This window comes from Mchenga conophoros, linkage group LG23 (genome assembly GCF_057382185.1).
Source record: "Mchenga conophoros isolate Kocher_MC1m ecotype Shallow Benthic linkage group LG23, M_conophoros_male_GT1.1, whole genome shotgun sequence".
NCBI lineage: Eukaryota > Metazoa > Chordata > Actinopteri > Cichliformes > Cichlidae > Mchenga > Mchenga conophoros.
The window spans coordinates 28,637,850-28,662,643 of record NC_140547.1 but is presented as its reverse complement, the minus strand read 5'-3'; the positions used below and the strand labels follow the sequence as shown (position 1 = coordinate 28,662,643).

Below are 24,794 nucleotides of genomic sequence, written 5' to 3'. Positions count from 1 at the left end.
TTGGTCCTATTTCTATTATCCTCCTCCTATTCTCTATCTTACTTGTTAAGCACCTTGGCATACCCTTGGTTTTTAAGTGTGCTTTATAAATAAAGTTTATTATTATTATTATTATATGAGGCAAAAACAGAGTTTGTACAATTACTGAATTTGAAAGTCAATATTTGTTCTGACCACCTTTATTCTTCAATACTTCAATACACTCTGAACTCTAAGTTACTAATTGATGGTAAATGATGATCATGCTTTCCTGTGAAAATGCCCTAAAATATTTCTCCTTCCCTGAGACATCTTGCTTGTTCCCCATTAAGCTCTTCATATTCAATTCCTGCAGTGAAGACTGTTGAGGTGGATAATCCCACTGCACGGGTCATTGCGCCTGACTCACAGGTATGTATCTGCTGAACCTCGGAACATCCTGAATCAAGTTCCTGAAACACGGTTTCCAGTCCAAAGGCATCAGAGAGACAAGCAATCATGCAAGCAGCCTCAGTGAACAGTGGGAATGTTTTATTGGGAAAGAAACACACATCAATATAATCTTAATCTATCCATGCTTTGTGGTGTTATTAATGGGGGGGTCTAATAACTCAAACAAATATGTAACATGGCATTAAATAGTAATGAAGCACACGCTCCCTCCGTGTCTGTGTGGCGTTGGATCAGTAGTATGTTTCTTTCTCCACCCAACCTAGAAAGCAAAGGAGACACAATTAGGGAGGGGTTTTTTTTTTGTTTTTTTAATCTTTCTCACAGTTTAGGGCTCAAATTTGTCTCATTGTCTTTTACAGAGAAAAAAAAGATGGAATACAACACGACAGCCACATCTAAAACGGCTTTGGCCTCAAACCTCGTGCTCAGAAAGATTTCACCCCTCATGCTGGCTGACAGTGATTCGAAGAAATAAGACTTGACTGGGCTTGGGCCGTGTGCGAGAGACTGCATGCTAAATTTAGGGGAAATGCGGCCATTAGGAGATGCACCCTGAAGGGACGGGAGAGGCTGTGTCATTTTTGTTTCATGGTTGCTTATGAGGTTACACCATCAGTGAGGCCATGAATAATCACCCTGGGATGAAATGACTAAAAGAATCACATAAAATGACCCTGTAGCTCAAAAGCTAGATGTTTGGGTTTTATATCATTAGCTGGACATAAAATCCAGTAAAAATGAATGGCGAGAGTGGTCCTAATACCAAAATTCCCCAATTTTGACACCAATTTGGTATTTGGTGTCAAACATAAGGCGCCAGGACTGCAAAAGACTCCAATCTGGCCCGCTGGACATCTTTGGACAATGTGAAGGAGGGCATAAATCTTGGATTTTTAACTGTATTTTCATAAATCTTTCAGTTTTACCTACTGATAAAGACCACCCCATGCATACTAATCATCCTACAGTGATATATTAAATAATAAAATCATGTCATAGATGACCATCTATTATAGAAATGCCTCTGTTTTGGTTATTATTTCACTTAATTTTCTTATATTATAGAAAAATATAGAGATGGATTAAACTTAAACTTACAACGACAGAAAGGGCCCAGTTAAGATCAAAGTGGGCTGTATGTGGCCCTCGATGTAAAATGAGCTTGACATCCCTGCTCTAAATGCTTGAATTATACCATTTAGCATGTTGGGTTTCACTTTTGGGAGAAACTGTGAGTTAAAAAATAGTTTTAAAAAAGTTAAAAAATTATCTAAGGGCAGTTCACTTTGGGCTATTTATGGAGTGGAAAAAGTATTTATTTGCTAGCGCTTTCAAAAAAAAAAGAAAGAAAAGGGGGCCAAAGTTGCTAGAAACCATGTCAGCTCAACTTGTGTTTTTTCCTGTCTGAATGTAACACATTATTCACCATGGATGGGCAGTGGGATGTTCACTGATCTGTGCCGTGGGGCTCAGATGTAGCGCACACGCACTCTCACACAGCTGCTTCAGAGCCAGCCCTTCGTACAGGTTCTGTTCAGCTTTGTGGGTGGAATGATGCATTAACTACACCACGGTTGGGGGTTCAAATCCCACCGGGCTCTGCCATCTGCCTCAGCTCACTGGTCAGTGTAGGGACGCAGTTGTGGCAGCAATACTGGGCACGAGTATCCACGAAAAATAGACTCGCAAGAGGCATACGCCACTTTTGCTGAGCGCGCGTGTGCGCACACACACACACACACACCTGTGTCTCATTTTCACACAGTACAGTGGGCACCTTCACAAAGCTGCGGCTGCCTTTGCTCTGTGATGTCAGCCTCAATGAATCAATGAGGCTGACATCAGCCACTGGAGGGAGTTTGTTTGTTTTTGTGGGTTTTTTTAGAAGTTTCAACACCTTTTAAAGCCATCAATATTTCACTACTTTGCAGTCGTGTTTTCAATCCCGTGTGTTTGTCAAAAAATAGCTAAAAAGAAGGTCTCCCATTCAGATGGGGTTTTTTTTAATGCGGTTTAATTACGTTAAAGGGACACATTTTTCCTCTGCCTTCAGCGCTTTTCATGCATTGAGATTACTGCAATGTGTGGGGCGAACTTTTGAGAAAATCACCTCCCAAATATGCAAAAATATGATCCTCTTCTTTCCAAATGTGCAGAGAGCACATATTTTAAGCAACGCAGCACATTTTTCTGCATCTGACTTCAAGTCAAGTAAAAAATCCCTCTGTGCCCCACTACATTCAGATTACAATACTGAGAATACAGGCAAAAATGTGTCCTAGGGGCCTCAGATAGTTATATATGTCAAGAGTTAGTGAAGCTCTTACCTCCTGGGTTGCGTCTGAGGATATATCTTCTGGCTTCATCATAAACAAAGATGAGGAGGGAGTAGGGGAAGGCACAGAACCACCACAATGGCCTAAAGGTAAGGATGGACAGACAGGTTGAATTATTAATGGGAATGTGACAAAAAACCCCAACACAAGCACACTCTTCTCTTTTGAACAGAAAAGCTTTTGGGGTGAGCATTAGGCTGTGGAGAACCGGCTATTAAATGAATTCAGAAGCCGTTGAAACAAAATGATGCAGAGAAATCTGACAGCTGGGTTGAGGACATATCCTGTTCATCTCTTTGATAGTGCTCTCTGGCAACGCTAACGAGGCTGCTAAAAGCCCACTAATGCAAAGCCCTGAAAACAAATCCACAAAACTTCTAGAGGGGGTTTGTGTGATTCTATAAGTGTCTTAGAACTAGAGCAGGGGCCTACACCCCTGTCTTTACCCAATAAAATACCCCAGAAGGGCATAGTGTCAGACACATATGCTCAGCACCTTTAATCTGCATAAGATATTTACAGAGGTAAAGAGAGAAATAACTTAGAAAGAACAAAACAGAAGCTAGAGTCTGGGACACAAAACAGGTGAATGAAGAAGGTGAGAAAGGAGAGACAGATCCATGGGAAACCGATGAATAAAGGTGACAAAGGAAAGTAACGTGTGAACTCTTGAGCTAATGAGCCTCAGTGCTTTCTATTTTTCTCTTTTGGGCAAAGAAACTCATTAGTATAGCATCTCTTGTGCTTCGCTCTGCCTCTGAAGTGGAAATTACCAGTGACACTAGATAATAGCCATCTTATTTTCAACGAGATGATAAAGCTAAAGCATCACCAAACTGAAAACATGAAGCTCTCAAAGGGCTGTCTGCACTGAGTGATGTACGAGAAACCTCCGGAAGGATCCAGCAACCAGGGATGTCTGCAAATTTGCCAAAAGAAGGCTTTTCACACTTTAACAAAAGTTGCCTTGTGCTCAGCGAGGTCCTCAAATAAACTGAACAGACACGCAAAGTGGGATATCAACAAAAGCCAACAGTGAAAAAGGAAAATGAAACGTTCTGCATGATTATTGGAGCCTACGAAATTATCTTGGAAGCTAATTTTAAAGTCATGAGTCACAGGATGGTTCTGTTTGTGTACTTGACTCACTTCATAGGGTACATTCTGAGGGCAACGTCCATGCCTGGGCAGTATGAAAGGAAGGCAGCCAGAGCCGTCTCCTCAAAGAGCCCAAAGATGAGGATGCGGTTCCTGTGGGGGTGAAAAAAAGGTATGGGTCAATACAACAAAAGCTCCTACTCTTAAAATTACCTGACATATTGATGTTCTTGTCATAGGAAAGCATGCAACACAGTACCAAACTGTCATTGTGGCTTGAAGCCATCTCATCAGTAATGTCTTTGATTTTATTTACAATTACTCAAATATAAAGACCCAGTTGTCATTTGAAGATCTCAAGCATCTCTATGTGTACATACGTCATTCCTTGCTGCACAATGGAGTTCCTCCTGGTCTTACAGATGATCAGATCGGCCCACTGCACGATCACAATACTGGCGAAGAAGGCTGTGTGGCAGCTGTACTCTACAATCTTTCTGCGCTCATATGTCTGGAACAGAATAAAATAAAAAGGAAAAGATTAGAATGTTTTCCTTTTCCTAGACTGAAACGCCAATTAAATTTAAGCATAAGTGTGACTGACCCACTGCTGCCCATAGCTGTCTTCCAGGTCATTTACATATTTATCATCCCACAGCACTCTGAGTCCTATCAGGTCCATGGGGAGGAAACCATTTTCAGCCAGGATGACAAAATATGTGAAGAAGCCAGCTGTGGCCTGCATCATACCTAACAGGAGAAAAACAACAGGAAACCTCAGGAAATGCAAATCAGAAGCAGAGTTACAGTTTCTCTAGCTTTCATTAACAACTTTCATACTTGTCTCTGGTAATCAAGATGGAGATAAGACAACCAAATATAACATGTAAGTGGCATTCCCTGCAAAGCTAAGCCTCTGGAGAGACATAAAAGTAAGTAAATCAAGTAACATTTTATTTGTATAGCACCTTCCAAGATAAAAACACAAAGTGCTTCACAGAGAACTGAAAACATAGAAACAAAAATCAACCAAAAGCAAGTTTAAAAAGATGAGTTTTTAACAGTATAAAACTATATGTTTGAAATTGTGAAGATATCCTTTAATTTGATTTTCTTCTTTTTGAGGATTTTTAAAAACACGACTTTAAATGGATTTAGTCTCTAAAAATGTGCTGAATTAAAGCTGGAAGTCTGTGCTACAATCTCATCTTGATCAGTTGATTTAAAATCCAATGTGATTTTGGCGCCGCACAGAGACATTTCAAGCTTTAATAAGTGTAGTTAATTAATGGAAATATTGACTTTGTCACTGTAATAAGCATCATATAGATTGCTTCATAAGGTGAAAAAAGGAGAGATATGGGGGACAAAAAAAACTGACTTTGGAAACCCATTGTGTTGTATTTGATGCAGACTTTACCATGAAGTCAGGTATAAAAACATCAAAACCATCTGAAACAAAGCAATGATATTCACACCAGAAATGTATTGTAAAAGCAAAGATTTCCCCAGCAAAGCGCAACTCGCCAAAACAAGGCAGCCATTTTGGATATGGGATTCAAAGTACAGTATGCAGACTGTCCACCAGGGGGCAGTAGAGAGCATACACTTCAGTTTGTGTTTTGTTTTGTTTTGAGTTGGTAGGAGGAGCATGTGTCTGAGCGACACAAACTCCCTGAGCGGTCCTTTGGACCACTGTGAGCAACAGCAGACATGTCCACTGTGGTCACGCCAGCATCGAATCCATCCAAGTTACATGGTTTATTAAAATAATCAAATTATAGACAAGCATGGGGTAGTCACGCTTTCCCTTAGCTCCCGCAACTTTTAGTTATTTGAGCGAGCCCACCTAACTTATCTTTTGAGGCAAATATCTTGGTGATTTGGTGAAGCCGTTGGAACATTTGATGCCCTGTCATGTCGCCTAAACCTGCAAAGTCGAATGGTAAAACAACCGAATGCGTGGTTGCTAGCGTTCCTGCGAATGTTAGCAAAGCCGACATAACAGCACTGCTAGCGGAGCACCATTCAGCTTTACTGGCGAAACTAAAAGTCAGCTTTTGATGACTTGAGTAAAAAGCTGGATGGACTACAGAAGGCATCGGACAACCATGGTGAGTGCCTAGAATCTTTGGGGGAAAGCGCTGAACCGCTCGACCAGCGCCTTGCTAAAGTGGAGGATACCTGTGAGACACTACGGGTCGCTAATGAAAAGCTGAAGGCTAAGCTATCGGACATTGAGTCGAGAAACAGACGCTGCAATGCCCGCCTTATCGGCCTGGAGGAAGGGATTGAGGGTCCACAACCCTCTAAGTTTTTCTCACAGTTGTTGCAAGACGTTTTTGGGAGAGACATTTTCCCCTCTCCCCCCGAACTGGATTGTGCACACCGTATTTCGGCCCCCAAACCGACCCCTGGAGGCAGACCGCGGCCCGTCATTGTCTGTTTTCACCGCTACCAAAACAAGGAGCTGCTAATACGACAGGCTAGGAGGAACAACCTGAAGTATATGGATAAACCATTCCGAGTCTATGAAGACTACAGCCCTGAGGTGGTGAGCCAGCGGAGAGAATACAGGTCAGTGATGTCAAGCTTGTACAAGATGGGCCTGAAACCATCACTGCTATACCCGGCACGACTACGCATTGTTAAAACAGATGGTGTACGCCTCATATTTGGCTCTGTGGCTGAGGCCGAAAGGTTTGTGCAAGACTCCATGGAAGACTGAACTGTTTTGAGGCGCGTGGAACACGGGACTACTTCGGACGACTGTTACGGCATTGTCATGCATCCTTTGTTGATTTTCAGACATTTGACTTCATTTCTTTTTCTTTATTATTTTTTGGCGTGACAGTGCAATTATTTTACACATACTTTGAATGGTGGACTTCACCGGTGTACACCTGGTGAGTCTTATTCCAACCTTTCCACTATGCGGGATTAAGGAGCTTTAGGTAGGATAGTTATGGAAGTTTTTCAGTTAGATTGGATAGGTGTGCTGTTTGTTCTGACATCTAGCGTCACCTGGGGGTTCAGGGGGTTTCTGGGAGGGTTCCAAGTGTTTTATGTTTCTTGTCTGAGCAAGAATGAGCTAAAATTTTTGATATATTTTCAATGGTTACCCCTATTGACTTAGTGACCTGGAATGTTAAAGGCCTGAACCATCCTATTAAAAGAAAGAAGGTTCTCACTCACTTGAAAAATATGGGTACTGATATAGCCTTTATCCAAGAAACCCATCTTAAAACTCTATAGAATATTTATTGTTAAAGAACCGCAGTGATACCTATGAGCACGGAGATTAGGCGGGAGAGATTCTAGCAAGACAGTTGAAATGTGCAAGAGCCAGGCAAACTATTAATGGGGTCGCAACCCGAGATGGTGGAACTGTTACAGATCAACAGGATTATAAGTTGTATAGCTCCGATAATACCAATGATTCTAACCTTCTCTCTGACTTTTTTAGAGACCTAAAGATTCCAACATTGTCCCCAGACGAGGTTTCCACCCTAGATGCACCTCTGCAGCAGCAGGAGATCATAACGGCAATAAAATCATTACAGTTTTGCCGATCACCAGGCCCTGATGGTTTACTGAACGAATTTTATGCCGTCTTTGCTGGAAAACTAGCCCCTGTGTTAGCTACAGAGGTGGGACCAAGTCATTGTTTTGCAAGTCTCAAGTAAGTCTCAAGTCTTTATCCTCAAGTCTCAAGTCAAGTCTCAAGTAATGTCAGGCAAGTCAGAGTCGAGTCTCAAGTCACTGGTGTAAAAGTCCGAGTCAAGTCACAAGTCTGAAACTTTGAATTTCAAGTCCTTTCGAGTCTTTAAAAAAAAAAAACGAAAAAATAATGTTGCAGTTATATGCTAAATGTAAATATTAGACCATGTAATTTTAAAATCTGTGTTTTTCTCAACACATGACAAAATAGTGAACTTAGAAAATATACACAAATTGTGAAATTGCACCTCTTTAAAATGCAGCTCAATTAAACCTAGCTCCAAGAATAATTTTCACCGACAGTTCTGAGATAAGCTGCATGTTATTCTTGGATGCGCTTGCAGGGCCGGCTTTAAAATCGCATGACAAAAATATCATACACATTAAAAAAAACTGTATCACCAACGTAGCCTGGACAACATTTGCTAGTTAGATGAAGTCAGCTATCTCATTGTAGCATATTTATATGCATATTTATAATCATACGGTTCTTGGAATGAGTGCATACACTCATGAAGTTTAGTAACTTCAGGTCACTGCAACAAGCCCAGGTACAGTTTACCGACGGATGGGTGCAGGACCTTGAAATGCACCGTGTAGAACGAAAGACCATCGTACGTATCATAAGTTTACCAGTCTCACAAATTGTCGTCATAAATACACATTCCTTAACCGTTTATTAATAGGACCTTTGAGCTCAAGGGTAATTAATTAGTAGTGGAAATAATTTCTGGTACCCATCACAGAAATGTAGCAGTGACAACAATATTGTATGCTGTAATCGTACTGGGCAATTAGTGATACAAAAAACCTGTTTTATCCTGTGAATAAAAGTATATGTTTTTGTCAATGTACCATAATAACAGAAGCGAAACGCAATATTGTGTCAGGACAATTCACTATTTATGCACAATAAATAAAGGAGCATAGCGCGACAATTTCTGTTCAGCGCCAGACTTGCTTGTAACCTATATCACTAATTATGTTATGAAAATGACGTATTAACTACTAAAAAACACTGACCTTCGTGTAAATACTTGGAGCAGACTAACCTGTGAGCTGGAGGGTTCTGGGACGTTATATTTGATCTTTGAATGGCTGCAATCCAGGCCGTCTTTGTTACTTCGGAAACATGGCTAGAACAATTTCTCTTCAACGACGTAATCCGATAACAACCGATCTCTTTACCCGTCGGCTTCCCGTGGCTGTCATGCGACCGGCTATTGCAGTTAATAATACAACGGCTTCTTGACATTTTTGTGTTTCTTTTTATCGCTGTATAACTGATTTTAATTGAAAGCCTGCGTGCGCTAGTACCGCTTGCCACGAGTTCCCAGAATCCTTTGCGGTTCTACCCGTGAATGACGTCACATTTTCAATCTCTATATAATATGCATGTTAAATTTTATATTTGGGGTAAAATATCAAGTCTTTTCAAGTAAACCGGTTCAAGTCCAATTCAAGTCCCAAGTCATTGGTGTAAAAGTCCAAGTCAAGTCACAAGTCTTAGAACATTTTTTCAAGTCAAGTCTAAAGTCATAAAATTAATGACTCGAGTCTGACTCGAGTCCAAGTCATGTGACTCGAGTCCACACCTCTGGTTAGCTACATTATATACTGACTCTCTTGCCAAAGGTGTTTTGCCTGATAGCCTAAATCAAGCTTGTATAACATTACTTCCCAAAAAAGATAAAAACCCTTTGGAATGTGGATCCTACAGGCCGATTTCACTCCTGAATTCAGACTATAAAATACTAGCAAAGATTTTGGCCAACCGATTGGAAAAAGTTTTACCCAACATAATCTCTTCAGCTCAGACTGGTTTTATTAAAAACAGTCACTCCTTTTTTAGTATTCGTCGACTACTTAATATAATGTACACCCCCAGTCAAGCTGCTTCTAAATGCCTCCATGGATGCGGAGAAGGCTTTCGATAGAGTAGAATGGGAATATCTATTCGAGGCCTTGCAAAGATTTGGGTTTGGAAGTTCCTTTTTATCCTGGGTGAAATTACTCTATGCCTGTCCTTCAGCTATGGTACTCACTAATAACCGTTATTCTAAACCGTTCCGCTTACATCGTGGAACCTGTCAGGGCTGCCCCCTTAGCCCCCTCCTTTTCGTATTAGCTATTGAGCCATTGGCAATAGCTATAAGAAGTAATCATGCTATTCAAGGCATTTCGCGATACGGAACTGAGCTATCAGCACTACAGCACGATTGCAGCGGACCCGTATGGGTAGAAATGGAGAAGCTCTCTTCTGGTTCTTTTTTGCTATTGTCTATCGTAGGTGCATCTATCCCGTTACCCAAAAGCCTGACAATTGAGAATCCTGTAGTTAATAATACTATCCAAATTTGCTTTCAGTTTAGAAAACATTTTAATCTTCTGAAGATGTGCTTAGGCAGCCCAGTAGCTTCCAACTATGTTTTTTCCCCTTCAATGTCTGATGCCACATTTCAGGGCTGGCAGAGGTGAGGGCTGAGATCTTTAAAAGAACTATTAATTGACGGCACGTTTGCCTCATTTGAACAGCTGACTAATAAATACAACTTACCCCCCTCTCATTTTTTTAGGTATCTACAAATACGACACTTTCTTTCAGGCTCTATCCCAGGGTTCCCAAATAAACACCCTAATGATGTAATGGATGACATTATGTGTTTCAACCCGGTTAAGAAAAAGGCCATATCATCAATACTTGTTCTGATTTTGCGCCTGGGTTCTTCCTCTATGTCTGCAATTAAGCGATCCTGGGAAGAGGATCTTAAAATCTGTGTTGCTGAAGCAGACTGGGGCAATGTTTTAAGTAATATTCACTCATCCTCCATGTGTGCAAGACATTGCCTTCTGCAGTTTAAAATAGTGCATAGGGTACATCTCAGCAAATCAAAATTGGCAAAGATGTATCCTCAGATTGACCCAACGTGCGAAAGATGTAAATTGGCAGAGGCCACCTTGATCCATATGTTTTGGTCCTGTCCCAAAATACAAAAGTTCTGGACGGATGTCTGTGAGGCATATTTGGAATGAGAGTGTCACTCAATCCACTTTTATTTTTATTTGGGGTCAATTCCGATGGTCTGGCACTACCGGCAGGGGGTCAAAGACTTATTGCCTTCTCTACACTATTGGCAAGATGTCTAATACTTTTGAAGTGGAAGGACGCAGCCCTGCCCATGGTTTCGTATTGGGTTAAGGATGTATTATTTCATCTTAAATTAGAGAAAATTAGGTTCGTTTTGAGAGGATCAGTAAAGAAATTTAATAAAGTCTGGAAACCCTTTTTGATATTTTTTGACCAACCATCAACACAGGTTCAGGAGTGACCTTTATTTATTTATTTTTAATTATATTTGTTTGCTTATTTTTTCTTCCTTCTTATTCTGTATACCTTGGCTGGTGTTATTTCGCACTGATTGAAAGTTTTTCCTTTTAAACTTTTGATTACTTGAGGGGTGTTGTTTGTCAGGGTGGGTTTTTATTTTAATTTTTCTCCCCTCTTTTACTTTTATTTGATGCTTTATGTTTTTGTATTTCATTGTGAAAAATAATAAATATATTAAACACCAAAATAATAAAATTACAGCATTTACATTTATGTTAGACTACTTTTAATTAACTGCTTTAGCCCACTTACAATGAAAATTAAAAAAAAAAAAACTTGTTCATGACCTGTGTAGTATGTTAACACTATTGGAAGTAAAAATAACTTGAACTCAAAGTTTGAAAACACAACTTTCTTTCTTTCTTTTCTTTTTTTTATTTTTTATAAAGCTCTGACTTGTATTATGAGTATGAGTCTGTGGTCTGGGAAATACAGTACTGTATATAATGACCAATGCTGGGCAATTAATTATGTAGTTACTTCTTCAAAAAAGTAACTGAGTTTTGCAAACGTTTTTTGCAGCTGTTTACCTAAAAATGCAGCCAAGGTGTTTTTTTAAAATAAACGTTTCAAACTATATACAGAACAATCAGGTGTTCTGCATCAAATTTGATGCCACACAAATTATTTGTGCCACTCCAAAAAAAAAATTTCTGTCCACTATGAGATAATGGAGAACAACAGCCTGATACCTGCAGGCCTGACAGCAGGAGATGTATCACTCCTGTAACACCTGTAACATTCAGATGCCTCATTGTTCTGACACACACAACAAAACTATTGAAAACTATCGCAAATCTCTCACATCTCAAAACACCACTGTCAGTCCTAAAACTTCCCCCTTCCTAAGCAACTAAATGCCATGTTGCCATATCATTTTTTGATTGGTCGACATGGTACTTTTTTCCACCAATAGGAAAAGGTGGGGTTTTTTTTGATTTTGTTTTTGCTCACAGGCGGAGAGTGCTTTCGAGCGTGTTCCGTATAAAACGCTGGTTTTACCGTTTCTTCCCGCAGTAAATATAAATAACAATGGTATTCAGGAAGGCAACCAAACATTGCATATATTTTTATCATAACTCTGGTTTTACGTGGCCCACAACAACACAATTTAAAAACTGGTATAAAGTCCACACTTTTTCCGTCAATTGCTCCGTCTGTCCTGCTCACATCTCCAATGGTCGTACACGTTGTGATTAACGTGGCTTCACTACACATCAGCCACGCCGCTTTGCTAGCTAAAACACCGGTGTCGGCACATAAGGACGCTGTCATAGCCTGTCAGCGACGCTGATTAGCTGCGTATATACGAATGTGAATCGCATTATTGGCTGGACTATGGGATAAGGTGGCATCATTCTAATCCCATACGGGAACAGCCAGTCACTTACTGACTAACACTGCAAAACAGAATTGTTAAAGTATTAATTTTAATTTCAATTCAGGTAGATTTTTTTTCTGTGCACAACGCAGATTTTCTGTGCACAGACCGTGCCAGCACGCGCGCAGCTTAGAGGGAACATTGGTCACAAGTCATGTATCGATTATAAAAACTGAGATTTATATATAAATAATGTCTTACCAATTTGTCCGTAGGCTATACTGATGAGCCTTTCATTCACTAGCTTGTCTGTTTTGGGGTTTCTGGGCTGTCTCTTCATGATGTCGCTCTCAGCTTTCTCATAAGCCAGGGAGATGGCAGGGACCTGCAAAACCACAAGTGAATAAATATACACATGAACTTTCCACCCATATTTGAGTTCAGTTGAATCTCTCTATAGAACAGGATGAAGAGCCAAACAGCTCACCATGTCAGTTCCCAGATCAATACAGAGGATGGTGACGGTTCCCAGGGGCAGAGGGATGTTGGCGATGATGAAGAGGAGGAAGGGTGAGATCTCGGGGATGTTACTGGTCAGAGTGTAGGCGATGGACTTCTTCAAGTTGTCAAAGATCAGACGGCCTGAACAAAGTAATTTAGTAGATTCAGTGATGTTTTGTATTTTGTATTTCCAGATTTCTGCAGGTGTAGGTCTTGATATAGATCTTACCTTCTTCCACTCCAGTGACAATGGAGGCAAAGTTATCGTCCAGCAGGATCATGTCAGCAGCCTGTTTGGAGACATCAGATCCAGCGATGCCCATGGCAACACCGATGTCAGCTTTCTTCAGAGCTGGAGAGTCGTTCACACCATCACCTGTCACGGCCACAATGGCTCCCTGGACAAGGAAGAACATGTTTTTACAAGTTCCAAACAAAACATTTGTCAAACTGTGTCTGTGAGAATCCCCCCCGATGCTCACCTGTCTCTGGCATCCTTCCACAATGATCAGTTTCTGTTGAGGGGAGGTCCTGGCAAATACAATTTCAGTGTGGTGCTTCAGCAAATCATCAAGCTCCTCTGAGGTCATGTCTTTAAGCTCACCACCATGGACAACACAGGCCTTAGCATCCCTGAAGAAATTACAACAACATTAGTACAACAGTAGGGTATCATCAGGAGATTAGAAAGAAAAAAAAACAAAAAAATAAAGTCAATTTGACCAAAACAAAGACAGCATCACCCTTAGGAAGAACTAGGACTCCCAATTATAGACAATGAGTTCTAGCTCCTCAGCCACACCTACCCTACAGCAACTGCTTTGTTCTAAGGGGGTTGTGGCTGAGGAGGTAGAGCACGTTGTCTACTAATTGGGAGTCCTCCATTTGCATCCAAGTATCTTTGGGCCAGTTACTGAACCCCGAGTTGCCATAAATCCAGAGTAAATGTAAGGTTAAAAGTTAAAATGGAAAGGTTAAAATGGAGTAGAGGTAATGTTAAAAACACTTTTGGCATAGAAAAGGGTGCTTGTGTGACTGTGTGTTGAAGAGGTAATGAAGCTTGTAGTAAGAAAGTGCTTTAAGTGCTAAGGTAGAGTACAAAAGCACTATTTAAGAACCAGCCCATTCACCAGCTAATGGCCACAGAACGATTTTTACCAGCTGCTCCTTACGCTTGAGAAATACTAGCACAGTGAATCTTTGAAAGAGAACTAACCTAGGGTTGACCTCTGAAACTGGAACATTCAGGCGGGCAGCAATGTCTTCAACAGTCTCATTGCCTTCGGAGATGATACCCACACCTTTAGCAATAGCCTTGGCTGTAATTGGATGGTCACCTGTGACCATGATGACCTGAGAGAGAAGAGATGAGAAAAAATTGGAGTACTTTGTACAAACAAAAAAAACAAATATCTGGTCATCCAAAAAGTTATCATACCTTGATTCCAGCACTCCTGCATTTACCAACAGCATCAGGCACAGCAGCACGAGGAGGGTCAATCATGGCCATGAGTCCGACGAAGCACAGGTTCTCAGTGGGGAAGTTCACTTCATCAGTATCAAAAGCAAATCCCTCTGGGAACTGGTCATCAGGCAGGTGACAGTGGCAGAAACCTGAATAAGACACAAAGAAAATGCTAGTCAGGACTTTGCAGAACTTTGCCTTGTTTCCACTACCTAATAAAGGATGTAGCTATAGAAGGAATGCTCTGTACCCAAAACTCTCTCTCCAAGACCTCCCAACTCAACATAGGCATTCTGGAAAGCATCTTTCATCTCATCATCCAGAGCCTGCTCTTTGCCCTGAAGCACAATGGAGGAACAGCGGTCCAAAATCCTCTCTGGAGCTCCTTTCATCACCAACAGATGCTTGGTTTCCCCAGGAGTGGTGTTTTTATGGATGGAGAGCTTTGGGACAACAGAAAGGCTGGATTTAAATTCAGGTTTTATCTATACTATCAGTGGTTTATGTAATGAAAAAAAACTGGTTTACTCTAGACAGCTTTGATAAGAACTTTAGCCAAAAACAGCTTATGATTAATCCAACCACTAGGGGGCACAAATCAGCATTTACTACTAAATATGTTGTACACCGAGACTATACATAACAGACCAAGATAATCAAAGATTTAATTAAAAAGGGCATTCCAGAATGGCCTAAAACCTGCATGCCTTCTAATGTCCAGAAGGTCTGTTTGGATAAAGCAGTTTGTATTGATGACTGTATGATATTAAACCTGAGTAAATACTTTACTGATTAGTTTATTGTCTAACTCTTTTAAATTTGCAGATGCTCAACTGGCAAACCACAGCGTAATTTAAACTAAAATATATGATAAAGCAGGGTAGGATTTAGGGGATTGCCAGGCTGTGATTTGTGCTGTTTGTTTCACAGTCAGAGCCACAAGCCTTCTTGTTCAGGTTAAAAAAGAAATAAGATGGAAACAGCCTAATGCTCAAATCAATGCTTTAAAACAACACTTGAGTGGCTAAACAATCTGTGGATCAGTTTTCTTTTATTTTTGAGCTTTTATCACACTATCTGAATGGTTTACCTGGTATTTGTTTGTGGAATTGAAAGGGATCTCAGCAATTTTGGGGTATTTTTCTCTCATTTCACTGACAGATCCACAGCACAACTCAATACACTTCAGCAAGGCAGCTTCTGAGGCATCACCAGCGACATCTCTCTATGGATTTTAGAAAAAAACTGTCATTAAAATTGGATCAACAATCACATCCCATGCCTTCTCTATTACAATATGTTGCAAATGTAGACTGATAAATACAGAACTATATATATAGATAATTTGTTGTTGAATTACATAAAATATACAGCACCTGGGTCTTAATGAATACCACTCCCTAAACTGGGTAGATGATTTTGAGGACTAGGATTCAGTTTTAATTTAATTCCACAGTACAATATCACTTGTATCAAATGTTGATTTACTCTTACACTCTTATATAAGCTTATATAAACTCTAATATAATTCGCCGACTATGCATTGCCTACATTTGATTCCGTCCATAATGAGCATTAGTAGCACACTTGCCAGGATTCATTACATATATTAACTTATGGTTTTTTTCTGGCCAGCCATCGCTAAAGAACCAGCTGTATATTTAAAACAGCCTTTAATTATCTTGAGTGCTTTTCTAAAGACTTCTAGCGCTGATTGGCTGCATTTGTATTTGCTTGTATCCCAAAAGTTCCAAGCCAAGTCATAACACTGCAGCACTTCACACATAGCCACTGCATCCCATGTTCACTGGGTATACTATCAAATTCCTTAAAATATTTAAAGGAATTAGGTCAATACACCACGAGGTAATAAGCTCTGTGCTTGTTTACAACCAGAGCTGTGAGGATTTGCTCCACTGAAACAAAGGTTCTTACAGTGGGGAATTATTTGGAGTCTTTCGTGATGGTCACGATGGATGAACTAGAGTACAACAGGTAGTGCTTAGGAAGCTGAGTAGTTTTACAGATGAAGATTTCTCACCTTCAGAATGGGAACGTTGCTCTGGTCAGCCAGGAAAACGGCACGGTTGCAGAGTCCAGCGATTCTGGACAGATTAGCCCAGGTGGCAGAGCTCCTGTCAAAAGAGGTACCACTCTGGTTCTCAGTGGTGTCAGCCTCATGGATCTGGTTGTCAAACCACATGTGGGCCACAGTCATTCTGTTCTGGGTCAGGGTGCCGGTCTTGTCAGAACAGATGGTGGAGGTGGACCCCAGAGTCTCGACAGCTTCCAAGTTCTTCACCAGGCAGTTCTTCTTGGCCATACGCTTAGCAGTCAGAGTCAGACACACCTACAGACAATTTAGGTTTTAAGAACCACAGTCTTTTTGTATCAATAAATATAAGGTATTTAAAAGGAATGCCATTAGACACCAAAACTCACAGTGACAGTAGCCAAAAGACCTTCTGGCACGTTGGCGACAATGATACCAATAAGGAAGATGACAGCCTCCAGCCAGTTATATCCAAGGATGAGAGAGAGGATGAAGAAAGAAACACCCAAGAACACGGCCACTCCAGTGATGATGTGGATAAAATGCTCGATCTCAATGGCAATGGGAGTTTTTCCGCCCTCTAGGCTGGAAGCCAGGGTGGCGATGCGGCCCATGACGGTATTATCACCAGTGTTGATGACGATTCCTCTGGCTGTGCCTGAAAAGAGAAGTCAGACTGAGTCCATGAAAGCTTGGTGATGATTCATGATCTCTATATACATTTCTATGTCAACCACTAATTCTCCATGCTGTACCTTCAATACAGTTGGTGGAGAAGAAAGAAATATTCCTGGTTTCCAGTGGGTTTTCATTGGAGAAGTCTGGAGAACGAGTCTGGGGCTCTGATTCACCAGTCAGGGAGGAGTTGTCCACCTGAGGAATGAAAGCACAGAAGCAGGAATCAGTGACAAAAGACATCACGCTGATCAAGCCAGAAAAAGGATATATTGAGAAGCTGAGATGGAGGTGGGTTGCCAAACAGCTTGCAGGTGAGCAACAAATGTATGTTGGGTAAAGAAACTCAAACACAGTCTAGATAAGATTCCTCGTTAGGAAACATAGAAAGGTTTCTGATAAGCAATCATCTGATGCTGAGATCATGATGTGAGCTTGCCTTTAATGCTTTCGTGGACTAACATTCCGCCCAGTTACTCAAAAACCATAACACATGAATCAGAAACATTATCACAGGGCAGCTTGAGTGTAACGAAGTAAATTGAACAGTCTAAAAATATATATTAGCTATCAAACCCACGCTCTACAAAAGTATTTGTTGGGATTAACACAAGTAGTTGATACAGACCTTGCAGCCATGAGCAGAGATAATTCTCAGATCAGCAGGGATCCTGTCTCCTCCTTTCACCTCCACTAAATCTCCAAGCACCACCTCCTCAGCATTGATGTTCTTCTTCTCTCCATCACGGATAACCAGGGCTTGCTATAAAACCAAAGACTTAAGTTAAACATTATAAAACAATAACTACATTATAAAACATGTCAAAAAGACATGATGAATATTTCTTGTTTTTAATTCCCAGATGATTCAGATGAATGATGGTAAAATGTATCATCATTGTTGTAATACCGATGACGAAACACTACTCCTTAGAGTTGTGCAACTAGTACTGTTGCTTGTTGCCAAAGACTTTAGTTAAACATTATAAAACAATAACTACATTATAAAACATGTCAAAAAGACATGATGAATATTTCTTGTTTTTAATTCCCAGATGATTCAGATGAGTGATGGTAAAATGTATCATCATTGTTGTAATACCGATGACGAAACACTACTCCTTAGAGTTGTGCAACTAGTACTGTTGGGTGTTACCACTGGGAGGCTACAAAGCAATTTAAGACAAAAACAGTGTGTATAAATGGGCTGTTACATTAGCTTTTCTTTTTGTGTCTCACCTGTGGGACCAAGTTCTTGAAGGACTCCATGATCTTGGAGCTCTTGGCCTCTTGGTAGTAGGAGAAGCAACCGGTGATGATGACGACAGCAGAAAGCACAATACCTAGGTACAACTACATGAAGAGAGAAGAGAGACATAACCTTTGTAACTATTAATTCTTTAATTAATATGTCACAATCTATATAAAGAAACTATCATTACGTTATCATTTGTAGGTTCATCTTCTGAGGCAGCCTGGATACCATAAGCCAAGAAGCAGAGGATGGCACCAATCCACAGCAGCATGGAGAAACCACCAAACAGCTGGAAACAAGAGGAAATAACAATCAGGCTTTGCTGGTTGTACTGGTTTACAGTGACACAGACTTAATTTGCATTTCTACTATTTGAATATTCAAAAACAGGTTTATGGTTTGCAAGGGGAGGATGTTTGACTCTTACCTGTTTGCAGAACTTGACCCATTCAGGTGTCGTGGGGGGAGGTGTGAGGGCGTTGGGGCCATCTCGGGCCAGGATCTCTTTTGCTCTGGAGGAGGAAAGACCCTAAAAAGAAAAACAAAGATAAGAAGAAGCTGTGCAAACTATAATATAAAAAAATATTCATCTGTTCTCTAAATCTGTCTAAATCTTCATTTACTGGGTGAGAACCATAATAAAGGACAAGAACAAGAACGGTTTTATTTGGTAAACAGGTTCACTCTATTCCACAAAGACATGGTGGATTAAGGTCTGGTTGACGCAAAACAAAAGAAAACCCGAACGCGTGAAGAAAATTATCTCCCTAATCTTAAAATGAGAGCTTCCTCTGTTTTATGTGTGACTTGCAGTAAATGAAAACTCAACATACCAGTAGTAATAAAACCAAGACAGAGAAATATACCAGATGATCAAGTTGTATTTCTATTACTTCATGTGTGACTGAAAGTCTCTTTAAACAAATACCAAGATTAACAAGGAGCTTTTTTTCTCTCCTTGTTGGCAGGATCAATAAGTCTGGTGTTCTGGTGTGAATGAAGCCTTTGTTTTAGGGCAAACTCAGACAGATCAGATTTCAGGAGATAACCAGCGTCACTCAGGCATTTGGCCGTGGTGGAATTGTATTGGCTAGTGCAACTGGATTCTGTGTGTATGTAACCTTAGCTTGATGAGGAAAACATGAAGAACAACTATTGTGTAGGAGCTAGCTTTGCTTTCTTTGTACAGTGTGGCGTGCACTGATACCTTAAAGAGCTACTCTCTTTCCTCTTCCTAGAAATTTCTCGTGTCTTCTCTTGTTTGTGGGAACATGTAGCATCATTGTAACAATGCAACAGCATGACTACTTTCTAACAAAGTAGTCTTTGACCTGCTTGCAAATCATACTTATAGCCAAGACCATTACAGTACTTTTAAATAACAGGGACACTTTTTATTTCTATCCAGTGTTTTGAAAAGTCCCTTTTCACCTGCTTTTCATTGGGAGGAAGGAAGGAATGAGGCCAACACCTGTAAAACTAGGCTAAAAACCAAGAAATGAATTTCTTTGCTGCATGACTATCTGTGCCTCCACTTCTTTGCTCTTGGATAAACACTACACTGCTGGATAAGTACAAGAAAAAAGTGAAACTTTGTCCACGTCTTTAGTCCGCTGTTTGACCTCAGCTTGGATTGTGAAATCTTCCCTTACCTCTGTCTTTATCAGCTGAAAGACTCACAAAAACAAAGACACACATACACACATCTGGAATGCTCACCCTGGTTAGGTCAGTTCCATATTTTCTGTGAAGTTCATCCAAGGTTAACTTGTGATCATCCTATGGAGAGAGAAGGAAAGAGACTGAGAGACATTGCATAAGTGAGACATGAAGGCTGCCGTGAGCTCAGTGACGTTCGGATTGGCTCAAGCAATCAGTTTGCTGCGAGCAAACACTCCGTAAATCGATGTCACCCAACTGATAGACTGATGTTTGCTCTCAAAAGTTTGTGCTCATTTGTTTGACATTTCAGCAAAGCTCCCCAAGAACTCTATCTGACTCAGAGGCTAACTCACGTCATTATCAGTGACATCAAAGTGAATTTGGTGCAAGATTTTCATAATGATTTCTTGTAGTGTTTAACCATGAGTGTTTGTAAGCCACCAAACGTTTTAATCAAGCAATAATTCAGTTAATTCCAAATGCGATAGTGGCAGAAACTAAAGTAGCTCTGCAAATGAACCACCAGAGACGCATGTGTTCATCGATGCCTACATTGAGATTATCTCATGTCATTCGGATGAGCTGCAGTGATATCTAACTCCCACCTTTCATTGATTGGAAACTGAGAGACAACACAGTCATGCGATCAAGAGTGCACTAAAGCAATTTCCATTTCCATTTCCAGACAAAAACGAACAAAAACAAAAATTATTATTTACATAAATAAAGCAAGGATGTTGTTTTATAGCCACAAATTTATATGTTAATGGTTTTAAAGATAGCGGCAGATAATCTTCTGGGACTGCTGTGTCACATATCATGAGGTGACGTTGCCTAGCAACCACCTATCAATGGGCTAAGATGACCCATTTCTTTTTTTTCTTTTTTTTGGCGTTTATGCACCTACAGCAAACCAGCTCCAGCATCGCTATCACTTTAATTTTAAAACAATGCCATCTGATTTGTATCCACAAAACCTGGATGGTGTATTACGTGGGTTGTGACATCATCACGTTGCCTAGCAACCGCCTACCAACAGACTAAAAATCATAGCACGTGTACTGTGGCATGGGCATGTGCTGGTGATACGAAAGTACAGGATCACTTTGATTGTTTAAAGTGTAAAAGCTCCAGTCGTTTACTGCCTGCACTGTGAAAAGCGTGTCAGAGTTGTAGTTGCAGGTAAATGATTGTCACTCAGCTTTCTGCTTTAATAGATTGCAGTTGATCTGACTAGTTAAGTTTTTAATTAAAAAAGTTAATTAAACCACTTCTCTTTCTTCACTGTGCTTGATGACATTTCTCTGCACGCTTTCCTGTCACATGGGGAAAAAAATGGGGGTAACCGCATGGTTCAATCAGCATGGCCACTTTTTTGCATTACAATAAGCATGCAAAGTGTTCCATACCAAATGTGCCACAGATACTGTGCTTATATTACATGCTACAGGCTAGCTTTCATATTCTGGCTTATAAAGACCTACACCTTGGCCATCCACAAACTGCTGAAGAAACAAACTCTATAACTCAGTAAGATCTATATTTAGGACTTTCTGTTAGACTTTGTCACAATTTATCAAATCACTAGCTGCGTTGTGTTATTGTGGGCCTGTTCCCTTTGTCTTTAGCTGGACTTTGATGCCTCGGTTAATTGTATGATGATGCAATAATCATTAACAGATTGCCAAATCCATGGGTTTCATAGAGAGTCACCTACAGTTTTACTACTGAGCTGATACATTAATCCAATACGTTATTAATATTTAACTAAAGTTCAAATCTGGGGATTATCAATCCAAGCTGCCCTTTGACAGTAAATCTTATTTTGAAATGCACATTCAATGGTGGCCTGACACATGAAAGACAATGCCTGCTTTTAATTGCAGGCCATGGGAGGTCATGGCACTTTGGTGATAGGGTTGCCATGGCATTGAGATGTCCTTCAGTGACAGCAGGACTTTGAGATGTAGTTAAGATGTACACGGGACAGTAATCATTCATGTGTGTGGAAGATGGGGCTTTTATTACCTAATAACCCTCAGTATTCTGTGACCTGCAGGATGACATTGGGAAGAAGGGACTGTCGCTTGTGTCAAGACAAAATCACTGTAGAAGTGCCAAAGACCGCTAATAGCATGTTCTGTCAAAAATGTTGTTTTTAACAAGTTACTTTGGAGCCATGTTGGATATCTGATATTACCTAACAATATCTATCTACATGTTTTCTTTGTGACCTTGTGAAAGTCATTGACCAGCAACATTTAAAAAACACCATTCTGCCAAATAATTGATGGTTCCTCATGACAGAAGTGACATTTCAACACAGATCGCTCGCTAATACTTGACTGGTGTTTGGAGATGTTGGTAAACTTGCCTATGTGTCAACTGACCTTGTCAAGGACAAGGACAAGGCTAAAATATTTTCTAGAGTATACATCTTAAATATACGTGAATATGTACATATATAGAAATAAACGAGTAACCAGTGACTTTACGTGTTAGTTTTAAAAACGCACTAGTTTTACCTGCTTCTTCTGTTTTTGACTGATAACCAACAAATCTATGTTAATCCGAATGGAAGGAAAATTTGCCTGGAATTGAAATGCATAATATTAAGAGTCTGAGATAAATGTCGCGCTGAGTTGTCTCCAGTGGAGACGTGAGAAGAGAGGTGAATGCCTCCATGTGTCGGATAAAAACCTAAACACTTGAAACTTTTAATAAAAGCATCCCTGGCTTCTAAAATACCAAAACGACCGTTTTAACTGGTCATCGGTGCTCTGCAGTTGACTTTGTCGTGAACTCACACCAAGTTCCTTGCTGACCTTGGGAAATGACCTAAGCAAGCTGCAGACTGTGACTGAGAAAAAGCTGACACCAGTGGAAAACATCTCAGTGTTCTGCTTTTTTTCCCCCTCCCTCTCTCTCATCTGTCTACGCCAGGATGTTTAAAAACCTGTCTAAACTTTTAAGTGTGAAACTTCACAACTCCACCAGTCTCTACGTCATCAGAGTCCAGTGGGAAGAGTTGAAATTTTGAAGCCTAACAATAAAATAAATGCTGAGTGTTTGTGGAAGTTTATGCATTTGAAACATCCTGGCACTCCCACCCAGCACTGACGTGTTTGGTTGAGATCAGTCTTTATAGACATGGCTTGCAATTTAATTATAGCTGTGAGCTACACTATGCAAGCAGTCCCAATAATGTGTGACTGTACATGCAGCAGTGTAAGCACAGAGCTACGTCTCATGTGACCAGCCATGAGGCCAAAGCAGAGGTTTGTATCGCTGGCAGTGACTGAGTGTTAACATGAACTGAGTGAATTTTATAAAATGACTTGACTTTAACTAGTTTAGATGTCATTTGTAGGCTTTAGTGTCACCATTTTATGCTTAAATCACATCAATCGAGGCCTCAAGTGGCAACTAATTACAGACTGGCTTTGCTCAAGCACTCTGTACTCACAAGGTCGACTTCTTTTTTCAGATCGTCCATATCCTTCTTGGCCTTGGCCTTCTTGTCTTTCTTGCCCCCATCTTCCGAGGTTGCCGCCAGTTTGTATTCATCTTTCCCTCTCTGCAGTGAAGGAAAGGGAAACAAAGTTAGCCTCTGACAAAAAAACAGAAAAAGCCTGAGGGAAGAAAGCCCTGGAGCTTCCGATTTTAAGAAGCGGGAAGCTATGTCAACTGTCCTGTTCAAACATATTGTGAAACTCCTGTAAATTATTATTAACACAAGTGAGATCTTTGAGTTCTGGAGTTCATAAACTTCCTAAAGCTGTAAAGAAAGACGTAGTCTAAGTCAATGCAGGAGAATCTGGCACTCACATGCAAAGTTAAGCAACCTTAAGCAAACTTGTGACAGAGTTCCAACACTTACCCCAAGCCCCATGACTGCAGCACGAGTCAGAGAGTGGTCAGTCCAATTGCTTTTTAAAACTGAAACTTCCCACTCCGCCTCTGCCTCTCTCTCTCACGCTCACTCTCTTCCTCTTTTCAGTCGTCTTCCACTCTCCCCAGAGCAGAGAAGGTAGAGGCGGTTGCAGAAATACACCTTTATACCTGGAGGAATAAGAGGAGGGGCTTGCTGGGTGGGGGAAGGGAGCTAAAACTGGACAGGTAGCTTAGTTGGGGGAAGTTTACTTGCATTGGGAGGAGGCGTGCCTGAGAAAGGGTGGGCTAAATCTTACTCAACTTCTCATTTTTGTTCCCACTGTAGCCGGTCTTCTCCTTCCCTCTCCCTTCCAACTGTCCTAAAACCGTTTTTTGGCTTCTGTTTTTGATTAATTTCATCTGCAGTGTTATTCGTGCGAGGGCATTGTCTCAGGTTGTGTGTGCTTACCTCACACAGTGAAAGGCAAGATAGTGAGAGACACAGAGATAAAGCAACAGCTCCAAAGGTCAAAGTACAGCTTTGAAGGTGACTGATTGCCCAAAGCGTGAATAACAAAGACTGAAAGTAAAGTACCAAAAAAAGAAAAAAAAGTGAGAAGCTGACTAAAACTGACTGACTTTTATCTTGCGAGGGCGCGGGAGATAGAGGGAGAACAAAACTGCTACTCAAAACTACGATAGCATGTGGAATGCATAGGGAGTAAACCACTGAGCCTGAAGCTCAAAACAACGCCCCCCCTCCCCCTCTGAAAAAGAATCTAATTTGAAAGTGTTTTGAGATTAAAATTTTTAGCTATCTCTTGCAAACTTGGCCAAAGTTGAATGGAAAAGTGTATTTTAATTGGTGCGGTCGATACACTTAACAGGATCCAAAAGGTTTGCAGCTGCCACTGGAATCCCCACCTCAGCATTCCTGAGGTTAGCAAAGTCTAAAGTAAAGCCATAAAGTTTTAACTGACAAGGTTTCAATGAATGATTAAGCAACATAATGTGC

The 24,794-nt window shown here is 40.6% G+C and overlaps 1 protein-coding gene across 1 annotated transcript; it reads right to left on the bottom strand.

The window, feature by feature from the left end:
• Positions 1 to 488: 488 nt before the first annotated feature.
• Positions 489 to 23,946, bottom strand: LOC146547427 (sodium/potassium-transporting ATPase subunit alpha-1). The gene is made up of 23 exons (XM_085263691.1): positions 23,787 to 23,946; positions 23,373 to 23,483; positions 19,964 to 20,023; positions 18,672 to 18,773; positions 18,432 to 18,533; positions 18,229 to 18,342; positions 17,618 to 17,752; positions 17,070 to 17,187; positions 16,704 to 16,972; positions 16,303 to 16,611; positions 15,352 to 15,486; positions 14,512 to 14,704; positions 14,235 to 14,410; positions 14,013 to 14,149; positions 13,279 to 13,429; positions 13,026 to 13,194; positions 12,783 to 12,937; positions 12,557 to 12,680; positions 4,471 to 4,616; positions 4,247 to 4,377; positions 3,918 to 4,019; positions 2,760 to 2,851; positions 489 to 691 (listed from the first exon to the last, which is right to left on the bottom strand). Exons 1-23 carry the CDS (start codon positions 23,796 to 23,798, stop codon positions 663 to 665), a joined length of 3,072 nt encoding a protein of 1,023 aa, XP_085119817.1. The 5' UTR covers positions 23,799 to 23,946; the 3' UTR covers positions 489 to 662.
• Between the last annotated feature and the right edge of the window lie 848 nt (positions 23,947 to 24,794).

Coding starts and splice junctions, on each gene's coding strand:
- LOC146547427 (XM_085263691.1), bottom strand. Junction 16,612..16,703: donor GTCTTTTGGCTACTGTCACT/GTGAGTTTTGGT, acceptor AATTGTCTGTAG/GTGTGTCTGACTCTGACTGC. Junction 14,150..14,234: donor GCAGGAGTGCTGGAATCAAG/GTATGATAACTT, acceptor CTTCTCTCTCAG/GTCATCATGGTCACAGGTGA.